This window comes from Panthera pardus, unplaced genomic scaffold, assembly GCF_024362965.1.
Source record: "Panthera pardus isolate Hobbes unplaced genomic scaffold, ASM2436296v1 HiC_scaffold_12, whole genome shotgun sequence".
In the NCBI taxonomy this organism is placed as follows: Eukaryota; Metazoa; Chordata; class Mammalia; order Carnivora; family Felidae; genus Panthera; species Panthera pardus.
Window position 1 is genome coordinate 16,123,359 of NW_026526677.1, and position 21,180 is coordinate 16,144,538.

Consider the following 21,180-nt stretch of genomic DNA (forward strand, 5'->3'; position numbering starts at 1 on the left):
CTCTCTCTCTCTCTCTCTCTCTCTCTCTCTGAGAACCTACTTCTTTAAGTAAACTTATATTCAAAAATTTTTAGGGGCGCCTGGGTGGCTCAGTCAGTTAAGCGTCCAACTTCAGCTCAGGTCATGATCTCACGGTTCATGGGTTTGAGCCCCGCATCGGGCTCTGTGCTGACAGCTCAGAGCCTGGAGCCTGTTTCGGATTCTGTGTCTCCCTCTCTCTCTGCCCCTCCCCAACTCGCGTTCTGTCTCTCAAAAATAAATTTTAAAAAATTAAGAAAGAACATTAAACTTATATTCAAAAATTTTTTAACTAAAAAAAAAAGAAGGGCAGGTGGCTTGGGTGGCTCAGTTGGTTGAGTGTCTGACTCTTGGTTTCCTCTCAGGTCATGATCCCAGGGTTGTGGGATCGAACCCCACATCAGGCTCTGTGCTGAGCATGGAGTCTGCTTAAGATTCTCTCTCTCTCTCTCTCTCTCTCTTTCTCCCTCTGCCCCTCTCCCCCCTTGCATGCTCTCTCTCTCTCGAAATAAAAAATAAAATAAATTTTAGAAAAGATGTTGCCCTTCTCCACAGTGTCTGGCACTAAAGCACATTATTAGGAACCTTTCCAAACTGGGAAGGGGATTGGAATTGGGACACTTTTTAAATGTTCAAGGGTCAACTCCTGTCCCTGGTGGGTAGTGCGCCATGGAGCAGGTGGACACAGCTCGGGATGACCTCTTGCTTTTCTACAGCTTCTTCAACACTGAGTTCTAACAATCCACCGAGGTAGGTAACGGTACTCTTGCCCAAAGTCACACGGCCCACACAGCTAATAAATGGCAGAATCAGCCTGACTCCAGAGTCCACGCTGTTCCCCACTACCCTATGCTGCCTCCTAACAACCCTGTGAGTTAGGGTTTATTAGCCTATTATTATCCTCATCTGACACGAGGAAGCTGAGGCGCAGGGGTGAATCACAAGGCTCGGGTCATACTGCGATTAAGCACTGGGTGTTGGGGACGGTGTGGGCATGTGCGTGTGTAAGAGGCCTCGGTGCAGTGCCCGGCGAATCACAGAAACAAATCCTGGGGGACGGTGGGTCTAGGGGGAAGGTTGCGATGGGGAGGGGCAGGGCTCGGGGCTGGTCAACCGCCTCACTCATCCCTGCTTCCTCAGCCCACCCCTGGAGGCAGCTCCTTGGCCAGCCTCCGGGGAGGGCCTGTCCTGCCAGGGGAGTTGGGGCCAGTTTCAGCGGTGCCGAAGAGACACCCACGGGGCTGCCCAGGGAGCAGGGTGCCTGCATCCCTGGGCAGCCAGCTCCCAGCTTGGGGTGGGTGCAGCAGAGGCCCGCATGACATTGTGGCTGACATTCCTCAGCGGCCACGTGGCCCCAACTGGCAGGGACAGCTGCGATCAGGGGCCGCACCAGCTTTGTTCCCAGGGTGGCGCCTGCTCTCCATCCAGGCCCTGCTCGCCTCCTGCCTGGTGCTGCTTTCCTGCCCGTGGCTCCGTGGGCAGCCGGCACCGTGGTCCCCGCCATGAGTGCCTAGAAGCCCGCAGCCACCAGGATCTCTCCGTGTGCCGGGCAGGGCTCTGGAAGGATGGGGCAGGACCAGACGAAGCAGCAGATCGAGAAGGGGCTCCAGTTGTACCAGTCCAACCAGACAGAGAAGGCGCTGCACGTGTGGATGAAGGTGCTGGAGAAGAGCGCGGACCTCGTGGGGCGCTTCCGCGTGCTGGGCTGCCTGGTCACGGCGCACTCGGAGATGGGCCGCTACAAGGAGATGCTGAAGGTGGGCCTGGCTGGCTACCCCCCGCCCTGGCTCCCGACCCTCCCGCCTCCTCAGACTCCCCCGCGTCCCGTGGGCTAGCAGCACGGCCCCGTGGGGGGCTCTGAGTCCCATCTAGGGCCCTGTGGCCTTGAATTTGGGTGTCTGAAACGGAGACCGAACTTCTTAGCTTCAGAGTTCGGGGATCTCCTGGCCAGGTCTGAGAAGGCTCCAGACTTCCCTTTTGGGATTCTGAGTCAGAACCCCAGGGGACGTGGAGATCCAGGTTTGGGGCCGGGAGTGGGAGGCCCATGTAGCCTCGGGCCGAAAGGTGAAAGCTATGGATCTGAGTTTGGTTTCAGGGCTGACACTTCTCGCCTATGGCTGGGGAGCAGAGAACTCGTCTGAGGCCGGGCTGGGTCTGAGCCGGGGGCTGGGTCCTAGGCCTCGGCTGTGAGGCAGGGAGGAGGTTTGGGTCGGAGGCTCAGAGTCCAAGTGGAAGACACCTGCCCCCCACCCTCCTGGCAGTTCGCTGTGGTGCAGATCGACACCGCTCGGGAGCTGGAGGATGCTGACCTCCTTCTGGAGAGCTACCTGAACCTGGCACGCAGCAACGAGAAGCTGTGTGAGTTTCACAAGACCGTCTCCTATTGCAAGACCTGCCCTTGGCCTGCCTAGGCACCAGGGCAGGCGCCCAGCTCGGAGGCCAGGTCAGCCTGAGCATGGGCAATGCCTTTCTGGGCCTCAGCCTCTTCCAGAAGGCCCTGGAGAGCTTCGAGAAGGCCCTGCGCTATGCCCACAACAACGATGATGCCATGCTCGAGTGCCGTGTCTGCTGCAGCCTGGGCAGCTTCTATGCCCAGGTCAAGGTGGGCCTGGGCCCAGGGGGAGGGAGGGCGGCGGAGGGCTCCGGTCCCCTGACACCCCTCGCACAAGCCCCGCTCCCCATTCAGGACCTCGCTGAGTCCTCCCATGTAGGAGAGTCTGAGAGGGATGGTAAAGACTCACCAGGAAGGGCAGAGACAGAATTCAAACCTTGCTCTGTCTGCCTTCCTGGGAAATGGGAGGCTCCTGTGTGAGGACAGGCCAGGAAGCCGCACTGCCGTGTGTTTTGCTGTGTGATCTTGGACACAGCACCTTTCCTCTCTGAACCTTGGTAGGTGCAGCTATAAAATGAGGGAGAATAGGGCCCACCCTCCAGCATGGTTGTAAGAATTCATTCATCAAATATGTATTGCCGGGCTCTGTTGGCTTGGGATGCAAGCAGGGAAAACAACAACAAAGCCTCTGGCCTTGTAAAGGTTGCATTCTAGAAAACGACAAATAAACACCATCAGTAAGTCAATCATAGAGCATGCTAGAAAGTGCTTAGGAGAGGGGCGCCTGGGTGGCTCAGTCAGTTAAGCATCTGAACCTTGATTTCGGCTCAGGTCTTATCTCTCAGTTTGTGGGCTGGAGCCCCACGTAGACTCCGTGCCGACAGTGCAGAGGCTGCTAGGGATTCTCTCTCTCTCTCTCTCTCTCTCTCAAAATGAACATGTAAACATTAAGAAGAAGAAGAAGAAGAAGAAGAAGAAGAAGAAGAAGAAGAAGAAGAAGAAGAAGAAGAAGGAGAGGAGGAGGAGGAGGAGGGGGGTGGGAGGGGAGGAGGAGGAGGGAGAGGAGGAGGAGAGGAGGAGGAGGAGAAGAAGAAGGGGTAGAAGAAAGTGCTCAGGAGAAAGGAAAGAAGGAAAAGGGGGTGGGAAGCGCCAAGGATGGAGTGTTGCAGCTTCAAATAGGGTGATTGGAAGGCTTCATAGAGGTGGCATCAGCCTGGTGATTGGAAGCAGACGAGAGGGTGAGCCATGCAGAAATCTGGCAAAAGCATGAAAAAGGAGACAACAGCTAAAGCAAAACCCTGCTCTGGGCAGGGCAGGAAAGGGAAATAGCTGGCATGTTCCAGGGCTGATGGAGGCCAGCATGATGGCAGCAGGTGTGTGAGAAGGAGGTAGGAGGTGGTGAGGTCCAAGAGGTAAGGAGGGGGGAGGGGAGAAGGCAGATTGCGAATGAACTGATGGGGGCAGTGACCACAGGCTTCTTTCTGGTCCAGTGTTGGTTCTCCTGGGACCCCAAGGCATCCAGGCTGCTCTTGGCCCACAGGGGCGGGGGGAGGGGGGCATTGATGCCTGGCATACAGTAGATGCTTAATAAATCTGGGGGTAACTGGGTGTGTAAATGCTGATGAACTGGAGGTGGGGTGTGAGGAGATGAGAGTCAGCCAGGACAACACCGAGGATTTTGTTTGCAGCAACTAGGTGTATGAAGAATCCATTCAGGGCCACCTGGGTGGCGCAGTGGGTTAAGCATCAGACTCTTGATCTCAGATCAGGTCATGATCTTGTGGGTTAGTGGTTAGAGCCCCACATGGGGCTCTACACTGATGGCTAGGGGCCTGCTTGGGATTCTGTCTCTCCTTCTCTCTGCCCCTCCCTGGCTTATACTCACGCTCTCTTTCTCTCAAAATAAATAAACTTAAAAAAATTTTTTTGAAGAATCCATTCAGTGAGATTTGATAGGATGGGAGAGGGACGAGGTGTCTTAAAACCTTTTTTATTACAAAGAAAAGTAACCATATAGGAAAATAGAATACTATAATGAATCTGCATATACCCACTTAGATTTAACAATTATTAATATTTTGCCATAGTTGACTTACATATTTTAACTGAAGTGTTATGATATGAAATTAGAGATATCGTGGTATTTTACCCCAAAGTAGTTCAGTATGTATCCCTGAAAGAAAAAAAAAAAAGACATTTTCTTATATAAGGACACTTTCTTACATAATCACAATTATAAATTTCTCTGCTTATGCTGAAAACACGCCTTTACCCTCAGCTTCTATAAATTGGAACACAAGTAAAAGGCACATGTGCAGCAGGAATTACGTCCCTTAAGTCTTTTCCAACAGAAAATTTCTCCCCTTTATTGTCTATGATTTAAAATGTTTTAAAAAGTTTTATTTATTTTTGAGACAGAGTGGGGAGGGAGGGGCAGAGAGAGAGAGAGAGAGAGAGAGAGAGAAGCAGGTTCCAAGCTGTCAGTACAGAGCACGATGCAGGGCACGAAACCACGATCCGGGAGATCATGACCTGAGCTGAAGTCAGATGTTTAACCGACTGAGCCACCCAGGTGCCCCTTTATAATTTTTATCGAAGAAGGCACCCATTGCCCTGTAACACGTTTCATCTCACTGTCCCATTGCTTCCGCAAGGAGTCCTTTGACTTGGTTTTTTTCTCTCCTTTGCCCCCTGGGAACTGGAACTTAATGACTTGGGAAGAGTCAGGTCACACGTTTTTGGTAAGAAGACTGTGTAAGCCCTGCTGCTCACCTCGTGTTGTATCAAATCCGATAGAGGGGGCGACAGCCTGATCCCTCTGTTTGAGGGGTCGCATTTCTCTTTTCGTGACCAGCAGGTGAGCTTGGGGTGTTGACACTGTGGCTCCCTGTGAATATTCAGTTCTGCAGTAACATTTCCCATAACGGTTTTAGCATCTAGTGATGTTTGTTGTCTGAATCACTTCTCTTATTTCAACTGTAATGAAATGGCGATTTCCAAGCTCTTACCATTCCTTCTATAATTGCTGCCCGGATTTCTCGGGAAGGACGAACTCTCCCCCTTCGCGTGGGGCTAATTGGCTCCTCCAAAACACAGTTCCTACAGGAAAGGTGGAATAAGTACCTTCCTCTTTCCTTTCATTACCACTTTCGTAATAAGGAATTGTTGTCATAGCTGCCTTCAAGGATCAGATCACTTATTTGTTTTGCTTTCTTCTTTTGGAGTATCATTATAAAATCCTGGATTTTAAAAAATATTCAATAGTCTTCAGTTAATTTCAGTATTGTTCTTTGCAATGGTCAAATTATCTTTTTTTTTTTTTTTTTTTTTTTTTTTTTTTTTGAGACAGAGAGAGACAGAGTGTGAGCAGGGGAGGAGCTGAGGGGAGGGGGACACAGAATCCGAAGCAGGCTCCAGGCTCTGAGCTGTCAGCACAGAGCCCGACGCGGGGCTCAAACTCACGGACTGTGAGATCATGACCTGAGCTGAAGTCGGATGCTTAACCGACTGAGCCACCCAGGTGCCCCTACAAGGGTCAAATTATCTTAACTTTAGTTACCAGAATTCCTTCACTATGGCTCCTGTGTCCTTTTGGCAAGACTTCATTTAAACACTGAAAGTGTTCTTGTTTTCTGGAAGAATAAGCTGTCTCAGGCTCATTTTGTATATTTGCTGCCCCAGACCTGGAATTAGCCATTTCTCTGGGCTGTTTTTAGTGGGAAATTGTATTAAAGACCAAACGTGGGTTCTCAAGGTGCTCATTGCAACTGGGTTGTCATGGCTTCTAAATCTTTTTAGTTGCCAAGACAACTGAAGTTTATGCTAATATTTGCAATTCAAATCTAATGTTTCAGGATTTTCCGTAATTTATTTTAATCTTGATTTTCTTTTCTCTTAGGCTGAAAGTGTTGTCTTTTAGCAACATAATTACGTATTTTAACATACAAAATACACAAAGTACTTTCAAAAGACAATACCAATATTACTTAAAAGAAAAAGACAACTGAAAGATGTTTAAGATTTCTTTGCTGTTTGGGGCGCCTGGGTGGCTCAGTCGGTTAAGCGTCCAACTTCAGTTCAGGTCATGTTCTCGCGGTCCATGAGTTTGAGCCCTGCGTCGGACTCTGCTGACAGCTGGGAGCCTGAGGCCTGTTTTAGATTCTGTGTCTCCTCTCTCTCTGACCCTCCCCCATTCATGCTCTGTCTCTCTCTGTCTCAAAAATAAATAAAAATATTAAAAGAATTAAAAAATAAATAAAAGATTCCTTTGCTATTCTTTTGTCTTTATCATATATTCTACTGTGGATGAACTGTCCAACTACATATATACCAAGGTCATCTGAAATAATTTTTTCTGTGTGGTTATGTTAATATAATACATTATAATGTAATAATATATTATAGAATTATATTTAATATTATATTGCAGTATCATTATAATAATAGTATAATTAAACATTATAATTAATTAGAATATTAGTATGATGATACGCAATTAGGGTCATTTATTTAAATTTTCTTTTTCCTTTTCTTTCTTTTTTTTTAAGAGAGAGAATGTGAGTGAGGGAGAGGGGTAGAGGGAGAGAGAGAGGAAATCTTAAGCAGGCTCCACGTAAGCACAGAACCCGATGTGGGGCTCAAACCCACGATCCTAGGATCATGACCTGAGTCGAAATCAGGAGTCCAACGCCCAACTGACTGAACCACCCAGTTGCCCCCTTTTATTTAGGATTTAAACAAAAATAAAAAAAATTTGAAGCTGTAAAACATTTACATGGCTTCACATTAAAAAGTATCTAACAAGGGGCACTTGGCTGGCTCAGTTGGTGGAGCATGTGACTCTTGACCTTGGGGTCCTGAGTTCCAGACCCATGTTGCATAAAGATTACTTAACTAAATAAAACTAAAAAGTATGTAACAAATTTTGTGAGGAACTGGTTTTTATTGGGGTTATCGAGAATTCTCTTTCAGTCATATTAACTGGGAGATGCTTGTTAGCTATTAAGCGAGAGATCACACAGATTTTCTATGAGAAAGGACAGAGCAATGGGGCTGTAGCTGAAGGGGGACATGAGGTCAAAAGAAGGTTTTTTGATTTTGATTTATTTTCTCTAATGAGGTAAGAAACACCAGAATGCGTTTGTACACCGATGGGCATGATCGAGTTGAAAGAGACAGGGGATTTGTTCCAGAGCTCCATGGAGGGACTGACATCTGTGGGAGCCAGGAACCCTCCTCCACGGTGGCAGGAGGGAGGCAGAGAGTGGTCGATCTCGCGGATTTGGTGGAGAAGGTGGAGAGGGGAGAGTCCTTTTTGACTTTCTTCTGTTTTCCCTGAGGACATTGGCATCGCCTCCTGATTTGGAGGTTGGAGGAGCAAGAAAGGACAAGGGAGTGATTTCTTTGCCTCAGTGGTCTGTTCTTCGGAGCAGACTGCGCTGGCAATCGGTCACTGAGCTTTCGGTGAGCATCTGCTCTGGGTACCAGGGGGCAGATGCTAGGGGTGGGGTGTCTGGTACTCTCCCTGCCACGTGTCTCTGAAGCTAAGGGGCCCCACTGGGACCCAGTGAGGAGAATGAGTACCTTCTCATTCATTCCTTCACTCAACAATAGTCATGATGTGTCTACTAAGTGCCAAGAACTGTGCTAGGCTCTTGGGATCCGTCAGCAAACCAGATGAAAGTTCACGGAGCCCACACATTTGCACCGGCTGTTCCCCCTGCCGGGATCACTCTATCCCTGGATTCTCAAAGGAATGACTGAACGCCGGTGGGGCCTGTGGGTACCCCTGATTCCTGGAGAAGCCAGACCCTGGAGCCCTTGACTTAGAGGCAGCTCCTGCCATTCGGTGTGTCCCATCTTGTCCCACCTCCTCTCTGTGTCCCCCGCAGGACTACGAGAAAGCCCTGTTCTTCCCCTGCAAGGCCGCAGAGCTCGTTAACGACTACGGCAAAGGCTGGAGCCTCAAGTACCGGGCCATGAGCCAGTACCACATGGCCGTGGCATATCGCCTGCTGGGCCACCTGGGTAGCGCCATGGAGTGTTGTGAGGTGGGGCAGGAGGGAAGGGCGGCAGGTGGAGGGTGGTGGTGTGGGCCAGGGTGTCCTCCTTCCACATCAGCCCACTGAGGGCCCCAAGATCTGCCCTTGGCCTGGCTTCTGTAAGAGCCCCTGAAGGATGCGTTTATTCCACCATCCCCAAACCTCACTCCCTTCCAGTCCCTTCCCTCTGCCCACCCCATACACACCCTCTGTGGGACACTTTAAGTAGGAAGAGAGCCAGTCTCTGGAGGTCCACTGACCTGGGTTCAAATCCTAGCATTGCCACTTGCTAGCCGGGTGGCCTTGATCAAATCACTTCTGCTCTCTAAGCCTCAGTGTCCACTCCCCTGGGTGTCGCGAGGCCTCCGCGGTTCAGCGCGTGGGGCCTCAGCACGGTGCTAGGTGTACTGGGCTCTGAGGATGTTGGCGATCCCTGGCCACCCTTGTCAGCGGGGCCCACTGAGCGATGACACCCCAGTGGTGGGCAGATGAGCAGGCCTGAGTGACCAGCCTCCCTCACAGGAGTCTATGAAGATTGCACTGCAGCATGGGGACCGGCCACTACAGGCACTCTGCCTGCTCTGCTTTGCTGACATCCACCGGAGCCGTGGGGACCTGGAGGTGAGGTCACGGGAGAGAGGAGGGAGGGGTTGTAGGCCTGGCCCAGTCCGACTCCACCCTCCACCTGGCTGTGCAGACAGCCTTCCCCAGGTACGACTCCGCCATGAGCATCATGACTGAGATTGGAAACCGCCTGGGGCAGGTGCAGGTGCTGCTGGGTGTGGCCAAATGCTGGATAGCCAGGAAGGCACTGGACAAGGTGAGGTCGATCTCCTTCCTACCATTCCCGGCTTTCCCCACTGCCCCTATTTGGAGCCGGTGGGTCACCCAGAAATCTGTGGGGCTGGTTCTGGGCAGGACTCTTTCGGACACTTTGTCTGACGTCAGGCTCACCCGAATCCCATGAGGCGGGTACATTCCAAGTCATTTTCCCGACTCAGAGAAGGCCCATGAGGTGCCCAGACCCACAGCTAGTAAAGGGCCAGAACTGGGTTTGAATTCAGGATGCTTTAACTGCTTTCATGATTTCACGACACCCAAAGAGACAGAAATGTTCTTCCTATTCTGTATCTGAGTAAACTGAGGCAGCAGGTGACTTGCCCATAGAGCTCTGCGACTGTGCTCCAGCCTCCTTCTGCTACATGCACACACAGGGCAGCTGCCCAGCTCCCTCCCCAGGCCCACCCCTCCCTAGCCCTCCCTTTCCTGTGAGCCAGGGCCTCTGTCAGACAGCTCTGCCTGCGGCCCTGGCCCCGTGTCTTCCAGGCTCTGGATGCCATCGAGAAAGCCCAGGACCTGGCCGAGGAAGTGGGGAACAAGGTCAGACCTGATTCTGTCTTCTGGGTCTGGAGTCAAGAGCCCAAGGTGGGATCTTGGGTGTGTGGGGAGGGCTGTCCTGAGAGCCCACACATGCCCTGAGCCCTTCTGGATCTCCAGGAGTTGCCCCACCCGTTCCCAGACCCTGGCTGTTTCTCTTCCACACAGAGAGCACTTTAGAGGGCAGGGCAAGAATTCCATAGCTCAGAGGAGATCAGAAGTCCTCAGAGCTTGATGGGCATTAAAACCCCTAACAGTGGGCCCCCCACCCACTGAGAACTGGGCACGCACAGGTTCTTCTGGGTATTGATCCCAGTCATCACTATCTCCCTGCAAGGTGGGTACTGCAAGCCCCATTTTACAGCTGAGGAAAGTGAGGCTCAGAGAGGTGCTCCAGGTCCCACACTTGGGACCTGGTCAGTTGTTTTGTTTTTTTTTTTTTAATGTTTTCTGTATTTTGAGAGGGCATGAGCGGGGGAGGGGCAGAGAGAGAAGGGGACAGATGATCTGAAGTGGGCTCTGTGCTATCAGCACAGTGTGAAGCTTGAACTCACGAATCGTGAGATCATGACCTGAGCAGAAGTCGGACGCTCAACCGACTGAGCCCCCAGGTGCCCCGGGACCTGGTCTGTCTTAACTCCAAAGCCCATGTTCCTTCCATAGTGCATGTGGCCTCTCAAATTTAATAATTGTATCCAAACCTTTAAATGTTGAAAATAGACTCAGTGTTTCTTCAAGTCTTCTAGAAGATGTGAAATCCTCTGGGATCCGGTGTACATCCCAACTAAAATGCCAAATATCTTTGGTTTTGGCTAGATTATACCCAGTTTTACCCACATATCTCAGGTTGGCCAGAAATGCTGATGAGGTGGTGTATATATTTAATTAACAAAAACAGGACAGCAAATCAATTATTACAGAGTCCTTGCAGCAGATTTTGTCAATAAAATGCTTCAAAAACATGGGATTCCCAGCTAGTTCTAGGGGTGAGGACCACCTACTTCATCCACCTCCTCATTCTGCATGAGGGGAAACAAAGGCCCAGGGAGGGCAAGACGTTTTTTCCTGGGCCCATCAGGAAGGCCAGAACGCAGCCAGGACCGGGCCCTGTGGGTCCTGACTGCCTGGTGGTCCCTCGGGGACAGCCTCCGGGGCTGGACAAGGAGGGAGGCTCTCCAGTAGTGACTTGGTCTTGTCCCCTACACCCACCCTCCCGTCCCTGCCGGCCCCAGCTGAGCCAACTCAAGCTGCACTGCCTGAGCGAGAGCATCTATCGCAGCAAGGGGCTGCAGAGGGAGCTGCGTGCGCACGTAGTGCGCTTCCATGAGTGCGTGGAGGAGACGGAGCTCTACTGCGGCCTGTGCGGCGAGTCCATAGGCGAGAGGAACAGCCGGCTGCAGGCCCTGCCCTGCTCCCACATCTTCCATCTCAGGTGAGGGCTCCTGGCCGGTGGGCAGGGGGCACCCAGGGTCCCTTTGGGGTACGCTAGGGCCCCAGCTGGCCTAACCACGATAGTGACACTGAACATAGTGCTCTCTGCATTCCAAGCCTGTTCTAAGTGCTTCCCCTGTTATTAACTCAGTGAATCCTCCCAGCAGCCCTTTGAGGTGGCCATTATCCTCCCCAAAGAAAATTCAGAGAGGCCTCTCAAAGGCCATGAGATTCAGACACCCAGGGCTACACAGGTACCGGCCTCCATGCCCATCTCCTGACTCCTGGCCTTCTGGAAGGCTCAGGACAGAGTGCCAGGGGCAAGCAGGATCCAGGGGGCCCTACCCTCTGCCTAGACACCTTCCCAGATCCTACAGAGGGGAGGGGAGGAGAGAGAGCCCAGGCCCAGGACGGAAGCATGGGTTCAGTGAGTGGACAGAGCCCTTCGCGTCCCCAGGTGCCTGCAGAACAATGGGACACGCAGCTGCCCTAACTGCCGCCGCTCATCCGTGAAGCCTGGCTTTGTGTGAGTCCCACCGGCAGTCTCGGGCTTCTGCCTCACTTCCCCATGCTCCTTCTCCACCACCGTGCGGGGGTCCCCTGACTGGCCATGCCTTGGACCCTCTTTAGTCCTGGGGCAGCCGCCGGGGCCTCCTCCAACCTCGGTCAGGCCCCAGGGCCTGCCCACTGTTGCTCGTCCAGGCTCAGCTGCCCTCCCTGACTCTTTGTACTTTGCTCTTTATAGAAAAATAAACTGTTCGTACTTGACCCCAGCGATTCTGACTCTTTGTGGGTGTGCTGTGGCCAGCACAGACAGGACAGCTTCTTCTTCTCCAACTGGTCTTCTTGACTCCTGTCAGGCAACTCTGACAAGTGTGAATTTGGGGTCAGCAGCCCCTGTGCTGACACTGACTCACCGAACAACCTTGAGCAAGTCACGTAGCCTCTGTGATCGTCCACACATTTATCTAAAGTGGAGAATGATAGGGGTGCCTGGCTGGCTCAGTCGATGGAGCCAGCAACTCTTGATCTCCCGGTTGTGAGTTCAGGGCCCACATAGAGCTTACTTAACAAAATAAAGTTGAGAACGATAAGCCAATCTGTCCACGGGGCAGAGCTGTTGAGAGGATGGAAGAAATGCTGTTATTTGCAGAGGTGGCTTGCCAGCCTGAGCAAGCAGCTGCAAATGCTGTTATTTAAAGAAATTTCTGCCTTCAACTGCTTCCAAGAAAACCATTACACAGATTCTCACTGTATAGGGTTACTTGTGATGGTTTGACTTAAAATATACGCTTACATGAAGTACATTTTAGCGGTGCCCTGGGTCTCACCTCATGGTAATAAGCAGAGATCCTCCACAGCAAGGGACCCAGCTACAACAAATGGGTCTCATAAGATCCAGAGGTCTGCCCTACTCCTTGAAATGACAAGAAACGATTACAGACGTTGAGTCATAATGTTTTTAATTGTGGAGACTGTTGTCAATTGAGCTCTTTCCACGTGGGCAGTTCTGTGGCACCTGCTCAGAAAAGCAGCAGCGATTTCTCTTTAAAACTGATGAATGATTCTCTCAGGTGACCCTGGGCATGCCCTTTTTTTGGCTCGTTGCACACGGCTAGCCTATGTTGTCTATGGTTTGGGAGGCAGAGCCATCGCGCGAATCCCCTAATTCCTAGCTGCGCCAGATTCTGAGGTCAAGTCACCCCTTCGAACGTGCCCTTTCAATTACCGGCCAGATTAACACTACATTTCCCAGACACCCTGCAGGCTCCTTTCATTGCTCCCTCCCCTTCCGGTTTTATATCCAGGCCCCGCCCATTGCGCGCGCCGACCAATAGCGCACCCACCTCTCGCTCCTGGTTTAAACAGGACGAGGGCGGTAACGTTCCTGGAGCAGTAGGGGGAGTGAGGGGCGCGTCCTGCGGCCCGGGTTTTGTCTTTTGAATCGGAGTAGCAGATTCGCTCTGGCCGTGGAGGACGGAGCTAATTCGGTTAAGAGTCAGGACTTGGGGAGAGAGGCCCGCCACTAGTCAGAAGCAGGCCTTCAGAAAGAAAGTATTAATCTCTCGCCGCAGTTCCTGTCCAGTCCGATCTTCGGTCTTCTCCTTTCAGAACATGAATCTGCTGCCGGAACTGGAGAGTCCAGTGACTCGGCAGGAGAAGATGGCTACCGTGTGGGATGAAGCTGAGGTGCGCGCTGGGAGGGTTGGGGCTCCCGGAGCTGGGGCCGGCGGGAAGACGCCCTTGGCGGGAGGGTAGGAAGTGGCTGGCGGAGTCAAGATCTAGCTTGGTCCTGGGGTCAGGGCCGCTTGGGATGTGGGCCAGGGTCTCGACTCCTTCATTCTGGTTTTCTGGGCTGGGAAGCTGAAGCTGTGAGTGGGCTCGGAGGACGCGGAATCCTTGCCCTGAGTTAAAAAAAAAAAAAATTTTTTTTTTTTTTTTAACAGCAAGATGGAATCGGGGAGGAGGTGCTCAAGATGTCCACAGAAGAGATTATCCAGCGCACACGGCTGCTGGACAGTGAGATCAAGGTGGGCTCACAGCCCCAGGGGCAGCGAGGCCCCCGCAGGGCAGACCCTAGAGATCCCAGCAGTTTCTTTCACTTTGTTCTCGGCCTTGCCGGGAGGACTTCGGGCCCGCGGATCAAGAAAGAAGAACTAAGCCTTAGAAGGGACTCGAAGAGGGTCAGGGTGGTGGGAGGGCAGGTCAGACAGGAGGAATCATCAGAATGCTCTTTCCAACGAGGTCTTTATTCCTCTTGAGAATCTTTCTCTTAGGAAGTCCCCAGTTTACAGATGAGGAAACAGGTTTCTATTGTGGTGAAGTACCCAGCCCTTAATTAGCAGCAAAAGCTAAAACCTGTATTTGCTTGATTCAGGGCCCTGCTCTTTTTCCTCTGCTACAACTGCCTCAGGAAGTTTCCACACTGGCCTGTTTTGACCTCTGCTGGATGTGGACACAGTCAGGTTCACCTTTCAGAGAGCCTTAGAGCTGACTGAATGGGTGCGGGAGGTCCCCTTGGGCAGCCTGGGCTTCACCAGTTACAGGGTTCTAGGGATAAGCTGAGCCACAGCTGAACATTTTGCTTCCACTTGCCCTCATCCCAGATCATGAAGAGTGAAGTATTGCGAGTGACCCACGAACTCCAGGCCATGAAGGACAAGATCAAAGAGAACAGTGAGAAAATCAAAGTGAACAAGACCCTGCCGTACCTTGTCTCCAACGTCATCGAGGTGTGTGTGTATGTGGAGGGGAAGAGAAAGGGTTAGCGGGGCTTGGAGGCAAGGCAGCCTGCGATGGTGCCGTTGGAGAAAAAGTGGGTGAAAGTTTTGAGGCCTAACTTGCATGTTAGAGCTGTACCTCGTGAGGCCCCCTCCCTAGTGTGCACTTCCGGGGCTCTACACACACACACACACACACACACACACACACACACGTGTGTGTGTGTGTGTGTGTGTGTGTGTGTATGATATATATATGATATATATATGATATATATATGATATATATAATATATGATATATATATATGATATATATATAACCTGAAAAGGCCTCAGAAGCCTCACATGTATCCTCTTTACTAGGGGGTAGAGAGCTGTGTGCAGAGAAGCAGAACCTAAACAGATCTTACCAGTCCCCTGGCTTATCAGCCACACCTTTGCTGGGCTTGTGGCTAGTCTCAGGAGTGGGGTGGATTGTCTTGGCCCCAGAAGCACTGGGCTTTGGGGAGTTCAAGGGCTGAGCAGGGCCTCTTGACCTGAGTTTTTTCCCTTCCTAGCTTCTAGATGTTGATCCCAATGACCAAGAGGAGGATGGTGCCAATATTGACCTGGATTCCCAGAGGAAGGGTAAATGTGCAGTGATCAAAACCTCTACCCGACAGGTGAGGCCAGCTCAATGCTAGGAGAACTGAGGAGGGTGAGGAGTGGATGTGGGACAGGACTAGGGAGTGTTCTTGAGGGCAGTAACAGACTGCACCTGGAATTTTTCATACAGACATACTTCCTGCCTGTGATTGGGTTGGTGGATGCTGAAAAGCTAAAGCCTGGAGACTTGGTGGTGAGTGGTGTCCCTGAGCCCAGGCAGGGCTTTTCCAGTGAGGTTTCTCCCACTGGCTAGCTGAGCCTCTGCCCCAGGCCCAGTTCAGTGTTGGCCCTAAATCTCAGCAGAACAGCCCAGAGAGTCCGAGCTTTATCTGCCTGCTCTTCGGTTCTTGTCTTTCCTAGTCCTGTTTTTTCTTTTCACTCTACAGACACCTATCACCCAGCCAGTTAGTTAGGCCTTGAGCTGGGACAAATCTGAAGACTTTGTGCTCTGTCCCTAGGGTGTGAACAAAGACTCCTATCTGATCCTGGAGACCCTGCCTACAGAGTATGACTCACGGGTGAAAGCCATGGAGGTGGATGAGAGGCCCACAGAACAATACAGTGACATTGGGGGCCTGGACAAGCAGATTCAGGAGGTGAGGGAGGCACCGGCTGCCACTAGTAGCCTCGCCAGCCTTTTGTTTTTCTGATTCATTGATCAGAGCACTTAGTGCCAGTGTGCCTCCTATCTTCCATCCTACGGTGGTAAGAGGGTGGGTGCCCTATGACAGTTTAGGAGGCTGAGGTCCAGAGAGATTAAATGACTTGTCGAGGGCCACAGGAAGGTTAGGGCCAGAGCCAGGACTGGAACTCAGGCTCCTGGTTCTTGTCCCAGTGCCTTTCTACCATATCCTGCTATTTCTGGAGCGACCATAGCCAGCCCTGGTGGGAGTGAGCATTCTGCATCAATTTTTTTAAGTTAATTTATATATATATAAAAACTTGAACTCACAAACCATGAGATCATGACCTGATCTCAAGAGTTGGCCACTGAGCTGAGCCACCCAGGCACCCTGATTCTGCATCCTTTTGATGCAGGGAAGAAGAGAGCAATGTCTCTGAATAGGAGGAGTAGGAGGGTTGCAGGTTGGGGTTGAAGTCATTAAGTGTTAGGCTCGGAGCCCTCAGGGCTTCACTCTCCTCACCCAGGACTTCTTCCTGGCAGCTGGTGGAGGCCATTGTCCTGCCAATGAACCACAAGGAGAAGTTTGAGAACTTGGGGATCCAGCCTCCAAAAGGGGTGTTGATGTATGGACCTCCAGGTACGGGGAAGACCCTGCTGGCCCGGGCCTGTGCTGCACAGACCAAGGTGAGTGCTTTGGGAGGGATGAGGAAGAAAGGGGCAGAAGCTAAAGCGTTACCAAAGGGACTCAAGAGGGACCTCTCTTGGTGCCTTTGGCCTGATATGGATCACCGTGCCGCCTCATCAGGCTACCTTCCTGAAGCTGGCTGGCCCACAGCTGGTGCAGATGTTCATTGGGGATGGTGCCAAGCTGGTCCGCGATGCCTTTGCCCTGGCTAAGGAGAAAGCTCCATCCATTATCTTCATTGATGAGCTGGATGCCATCGGCACTAAGCGGTAGGGGGATGCTGAGTGCCTCCAAGGAGATTGTTCTAAATCCTGTTTCCCCTGCTGTCCCATTCTTCCCCTGGAGCAGTGGCAGCTCTCCTCTCGTGGTTTTGCTTCCTGAATTCTCTTCTAACTGGCTTCCCTGCTGCTTTTCTCCTGACCATCTATTCTCCTCACGGCTTCCAGCATGGTCCTTTCATACCTGCTTGCTTCACTCCCATGTACCCCATCCCTCACACAAACATCCTACTTAAAATCCTCCATGGGCCCTGCATTGCTCCTTGGGATAAATGCTGGACTTAACCAGTCCCCTGTGTGGCTGTCCCTGCTCCTCTCCACCTCATCCTGGACCTGCCTCCGCCCCCACCTCTTCACAGCATCCTTCGGGTTTATAGGCCTGCTCCAGCTCTGTGCTGAGAGAGATTTTGCACTTACTGTTCCCTCTGTGGAATGTACTTTTCCCCTGGTGTGTTTTCAGCCTGAGGGATACTTCCTCAAGGATGCCTGCCTGGGTTTTCCCTTATGCTCCAAGTCTGGATCCCATATTTCTGAGCTATAAGCCCAGTTTGCAGTGGCACATTCATTCGTGGATAGCCCAGGCAGTGGCTAGTTTTGCTCACTGTTTTATTCTCAGCCTGGCTGATCCTAGGAGCCTCTCCAGTGTCTGACACCTTCCTTGTACCAGTCCTGGGCTGGGGGCCCCCAGTTGAGTGAGACCTTTCTCTGTCCTGGATGGTTGGGTTAGGCTTCCAGTGGGTGGAGGAAGGGAAGGCTGTCCTCGAGTTGTGGCCTCACCAGTGTCTCGGGCCTCTTGTGTGCCCCAGCTTTGACAGTGAGAAGGCTGGAGACCGGGAGGTACAAAGGACAATGTTGGAGCTTCTGAACCAACTGGACGGGTTCCAGCCCAACACTCAAGTAAAGGTGGGTATTGTCATCATGGATGGAAGAAAACAGGGTTTAGAGGGCAGGGGACCTTCGCAGTCACATAGCTAGTGCAGCTAGAGTTAGAATTGAGATTTAACACACTTGTGTGATCTGGACCCTGGGCTATCTCTCTGCCTGTCATGGCCTTGAGTGTTGTCTGTCTGTCTGGGAGCCCCATCTTCCTCAGTTCAAGTTGATGCTTCTCCTCTTGCTTAGGTAATTGCAGCCACCAACAGGGTGGACATCTTGGACCCCGCACTTCTCCGCTCAGGCCGTCTGGACCGAAAGATTGAATTCCCGATGCCCAACGAGGAGGCCCGGGCCAGAATCATGCAGATCCACTCCCGCAAGATGAACGTCAGGTGAGCAAGGGCATGAGCAAGGTGCTGAGACCTGAGGGGAACAACAGAGCGGTCTCTGTGGCCTTCGTACAGTGTGCCCAGGTCTCTACCCGCCCCTTCTCCCCTCCCTGTTCACACACAACTATTCCACGTGCTGGCTTCCATTTCTCCCCGGAAGCCTGAGATAGAATCTTGCTGGGGTCCAGGCCCTGATTCTGGGTGCTCTGCTCCTTACAGTCACCCTGCCTCCTCCTCCCCCATGATCTGAAGGTGCACAGGCTTGAGGCCCTCCCGTTTCCTTGACTCTCCTGCCCCAGCAGACGAGCACAGCTCAGAATAGCTTGAGCACAGCACAGAGTAGCTCAAGGGAATTCAGCCAGGGGCCAGATGGACTTGGATTTAGATCTGTGTGACCTCTAGTAGGTGCTATCATCTGTCTAAGCCTGAGTTTTCCTCTCTCGTACTTGGGGGTAATGGCACTGCCATTCACTTCCTGCCATTCATTTCCTGGCACCTGAGACTGAAAAATGCTGTGCTGATGCAGGGCTGATGCTACCGGAAAGAGAGGGAGATGACCATCCTTTGTCTCTACAACCTCTTGCTCCCCTGCCGCAGGCTGAATCAGTCCCTGGAATCTCAGGGACTGAGAAATCTCAGATTTCTAGAAAGCTAGACCCCCAGAAATAACCTGGTCTCTGCTTTGACCTACCCTCTTTCCTCCTGTATCTTGTACTGAGAGGAGAACAAGGCATATTGGGGAAGGGACTTGTCGACGTCACCAGGCGAGTGGGCCTTGCTGCCTGATGGGGAGTGTGGGAGGACATCTCCCACCCCTCGCCGTAAGTAACTCAGTCCTGTGGAATCTCTCCTCCACCCCCACACCCAGTCCTGACGTGAACTATGAGGAGCTGGCCCGCTGTACGGATGACTTCAATGGGGCCCAGTGCAAGGCCGTGTGTGTGGAGGCGGTGAGTGCTGGGGTGCGGGAGTGGGTTGCTTTGAGCCTTCTTGCCCCCTTCCCTGAACAGGATGGGGCGTTTGACTGGTGGAGACCGCTGCGGGGAAGAGGCTCAGAGGGCTGAGGCCTCTCAGAGCCGGGCCAGGGGTGTGGGAAGGCACCCTTAGAGCCTGTGTGTCCTGGGTGCAGGGCATGATCGCGCTGCGCAGGGGCGCCACAGAGCTCACCCATGAGGACTACATGGAGGGCATCCTGGAAGTGCAGGCCAAGAAGAAAGCCAACCTGCAGTACTACGCCTAGGGGGATGCCTGCGCACCTGCTCCCTGGTCTCACGCTCGTTACAGTTCATAATAAAGGAAGGCTTCAGGTCCCGGGCACCTGTCTGTTTTCCCTTCCCGGGCTCTGGGTGGAACGGTGGAGCGTGTGCTCGAGGCTCCTTCCCCACGTGCTGCTGCCTGGAAACCCGAGACCGCCGTGGGCCTCACACCAGTTGTGAGGCAAGGCCCTCCGGGAAGGATAGCCTCGTGCTACACCTGCTGCGTGGGGTCTTCTGGCCCCCCCACCCCCCACCGTGTCCCTCCAGATCCTGTTCCCATTCCCTGGCCCCTGTCAGCTCTAGAGGTTGGTGCCTTGCAGCTCCAGGACAAAGGTCCTGACAGAAGCCAGCCTTTCCCCTTTTACATTTTTTGCATTTTGGTGCTCTCATCCCTACTCCCAGGTAAAGCCAGGCTCTAGGTGTTTCTCCTTGAAAGTCCTCCCCTGCTTCCTGGCCCCTGAGCCTCCTGTTCCTCCACATGTTCCCATTAGCTCTTTTGGCCCATTTTTCTCTTGCTGAAAAATGAACCTTGAGCAAGAGCAGTGAGAGTCCTTCTAGGCCTAACCTCTGGTTCTGGTGTGTTCTCCCCCAGTCCTCAGTTCTGCCGTCAGCCCCACTCCCCATCAGGCCCCTGTCCTGTTTCCTTTAGGATCTCGTTGGTCCTCTCCTGTTCACTCACCTTCCAGCTCCCCCGCATCGTAGCTGGCCTGGTGTGGTTCGCTGAGGGCTTGTTCTGGGTCCCGTGCCGAGCAGGTCTTGTGCATGGTTTGATGCAGTTATCTTAGCATCCACCAATGGGATAGTCTCCTTTCATAGATGTGTTTACACACCTGGGCCAGGGTTGCTCTTAGGTGGTAGCATAGCTGGGATTGGAACCCAGGACAGCAAAGCCCTTCTTTCCGCTCTGCTCTTAGCAGTTTTGCTGGGCCCCAGAATGCCTTTCCGAATAAGAGCCCCTCGGAACTCTTGTCAGCTCTTGCCCTCTAGCAAAAGCCCCTACATGCACCTTTTCCCTGTACTCTCCCCTGGTGGGGGTTGGGGGAGGCCTACCACAGTGGGCTACTGACTGAGCTGGCCTATCTGAAGGGCTTGGCTTCCTGCTAGCTTCCTCACCCTGGCATCCCAAGGCTTCCACACTGCCTTCTAGAGTGCTGATGCTCCCGGTGGCAATCCCCTTGACTTCTGCCTCCGGCCTGAGGTGCTCCCAGTACAGCCTCTGAGAGCTTCTGGTTTCTGTCCCCTGTCCTGGATTTGGCCACTTGGCTTCTGCACTCTCTGTCCCTTCTAGCCAGTCACGGCATTCACCCTGTGGCACTGTAGTGAACCCACAGGAACCCCCTCCCACCCCACCTGCTTCTTCATCTATAAATGAGGCCCAGCTGCCTCTCTGGGCAGGCTGAGTGCAGTGATTGAATGTGCACCTGCCACCCGCAGGTAGGAGCCCCAGTGCTGCCGAGGAGAGGACGGGGGCTGGTCAAAAAGCTCTGGATTCGCTTCCAGGCCTGGGCTCCCCACACCCTGGATGTGTCACAGCCAGGTGGGGCAGCTCCCTTTTTGCTGACAGAGCTACTGGGTCAGAGCCAGGCACTCCCAGCTGAGGTTGCCACGAATTTGGGCTTCCCAGCCCCCGTACTGGACTCCACGATGGCACAGGCACCACTGCTCTCAGCCAACGGGCTACTGGAGGTTGTCCTGCTTGGTGTGGAGAGGAGAGGGGACTCCGTTTCCCCTCTTCTGCTTTCTTGGGCTAGCACTGAGGGGAAGGAACACCCCCCGGTGCCTGATGCTGTCCTTACATTCAGACATCCAGAGGAAGTGAGGATGTGTGGTTTAGAGTAAGGACCCCCTAGTTTTTCTTTTCTAATTTCATGGAAGCAAAGCTGGAGGTGACCGTGTGGATGGACCTCCCTTTAGTTAATTTGCTCAAGGAACAGGCCAGGGAAAAGCCCCTAGCTCTGTAAAACGAGGACAACCACCCTTGGGGATGACGTTGGCTACAATGGC

General features: G+C 52.6%; 2 protein-coding genes across 2 annotated transcripts; both read left to right on the forward strand.

Annotated features, from left to right (window-relative positions):
* Positions 1–1,383: 1,383 nt before the first annotated feature.
* Positions 1,384–11,967, forward strand: RAPSN (receptor associated protein of the synapse). Its single transcript, XM_019412430.2, is given in 9 exon segments — positions 1,384–1,775; positions 2,280–2,414; positions 2,417–2,620; positions 8,242–8,400; positions 8,914–9,012; positions 9,089–9,211; positions 9,718–9,771; positions 11,001–11,200; positions 11,657–11,967. Coding segments are annotated over 9 exon segments (1,239 nt in total). The 5' UTR covers positions 1,384–1,583; the 3' UTR covers positions 11,730–11,967.
* Positions 11,968–13,148: 1,181 nt separating this feature from the next.
* On the forward strand, positions 13,149–19,235 carry PSMC3 (proteasome 26S subunit, ATPase 3). The gene is made up of 12 exons (XM_019412428.2): positions 13,149–13,389; positions 13,647–13,730; positions 14,307–14,432; positions 14,980–15,084; positions 15,198–15,260; positions 15,526–15,663; positions 16,233–16,376; positions 16,498–16,646; positions 17,462–17,558; positions 17,778–17,923; positions 18,789–18,870; positions 19,050–19,235. Exons 1-12 carry the CDS (start codon positions 13,315–13,317, stop codon positions 19,158–19,160), a joined length of 1,320 nt encoding a protein of 439 aa, XP_019267973.1. The 5' UTR covers positions 13,149–13,314; the 3' UTR covers positions 19,161–19,235.
* Positions 19,236–21,180: the final 1,945 nt, after the last annotated feature.

Coding starts and splice junctions, on each gene's coding strand:
- PSMC3 (XM_019412428.2), top strand. CDS start 13,315: ATGAATCTGCTGCCGGAACTGGAGAGTCCAGTGACTCGGCAGGAGAAG. Junction 13,390..13,646: donor CCGTGTGGGATGAAGCTGAG/GTGCGCGCTGGG, acceptor TTTTTTTAACAG/CAAGATGGAATCGGGGAGGA. Junction 16,377..16,497: donor CCTGTGCTGCACAGACCAAG/GTGAGTGCTTTG, acceptor CCGCCTCATCAG/GCTACCTTCCTGAAGCTGGC.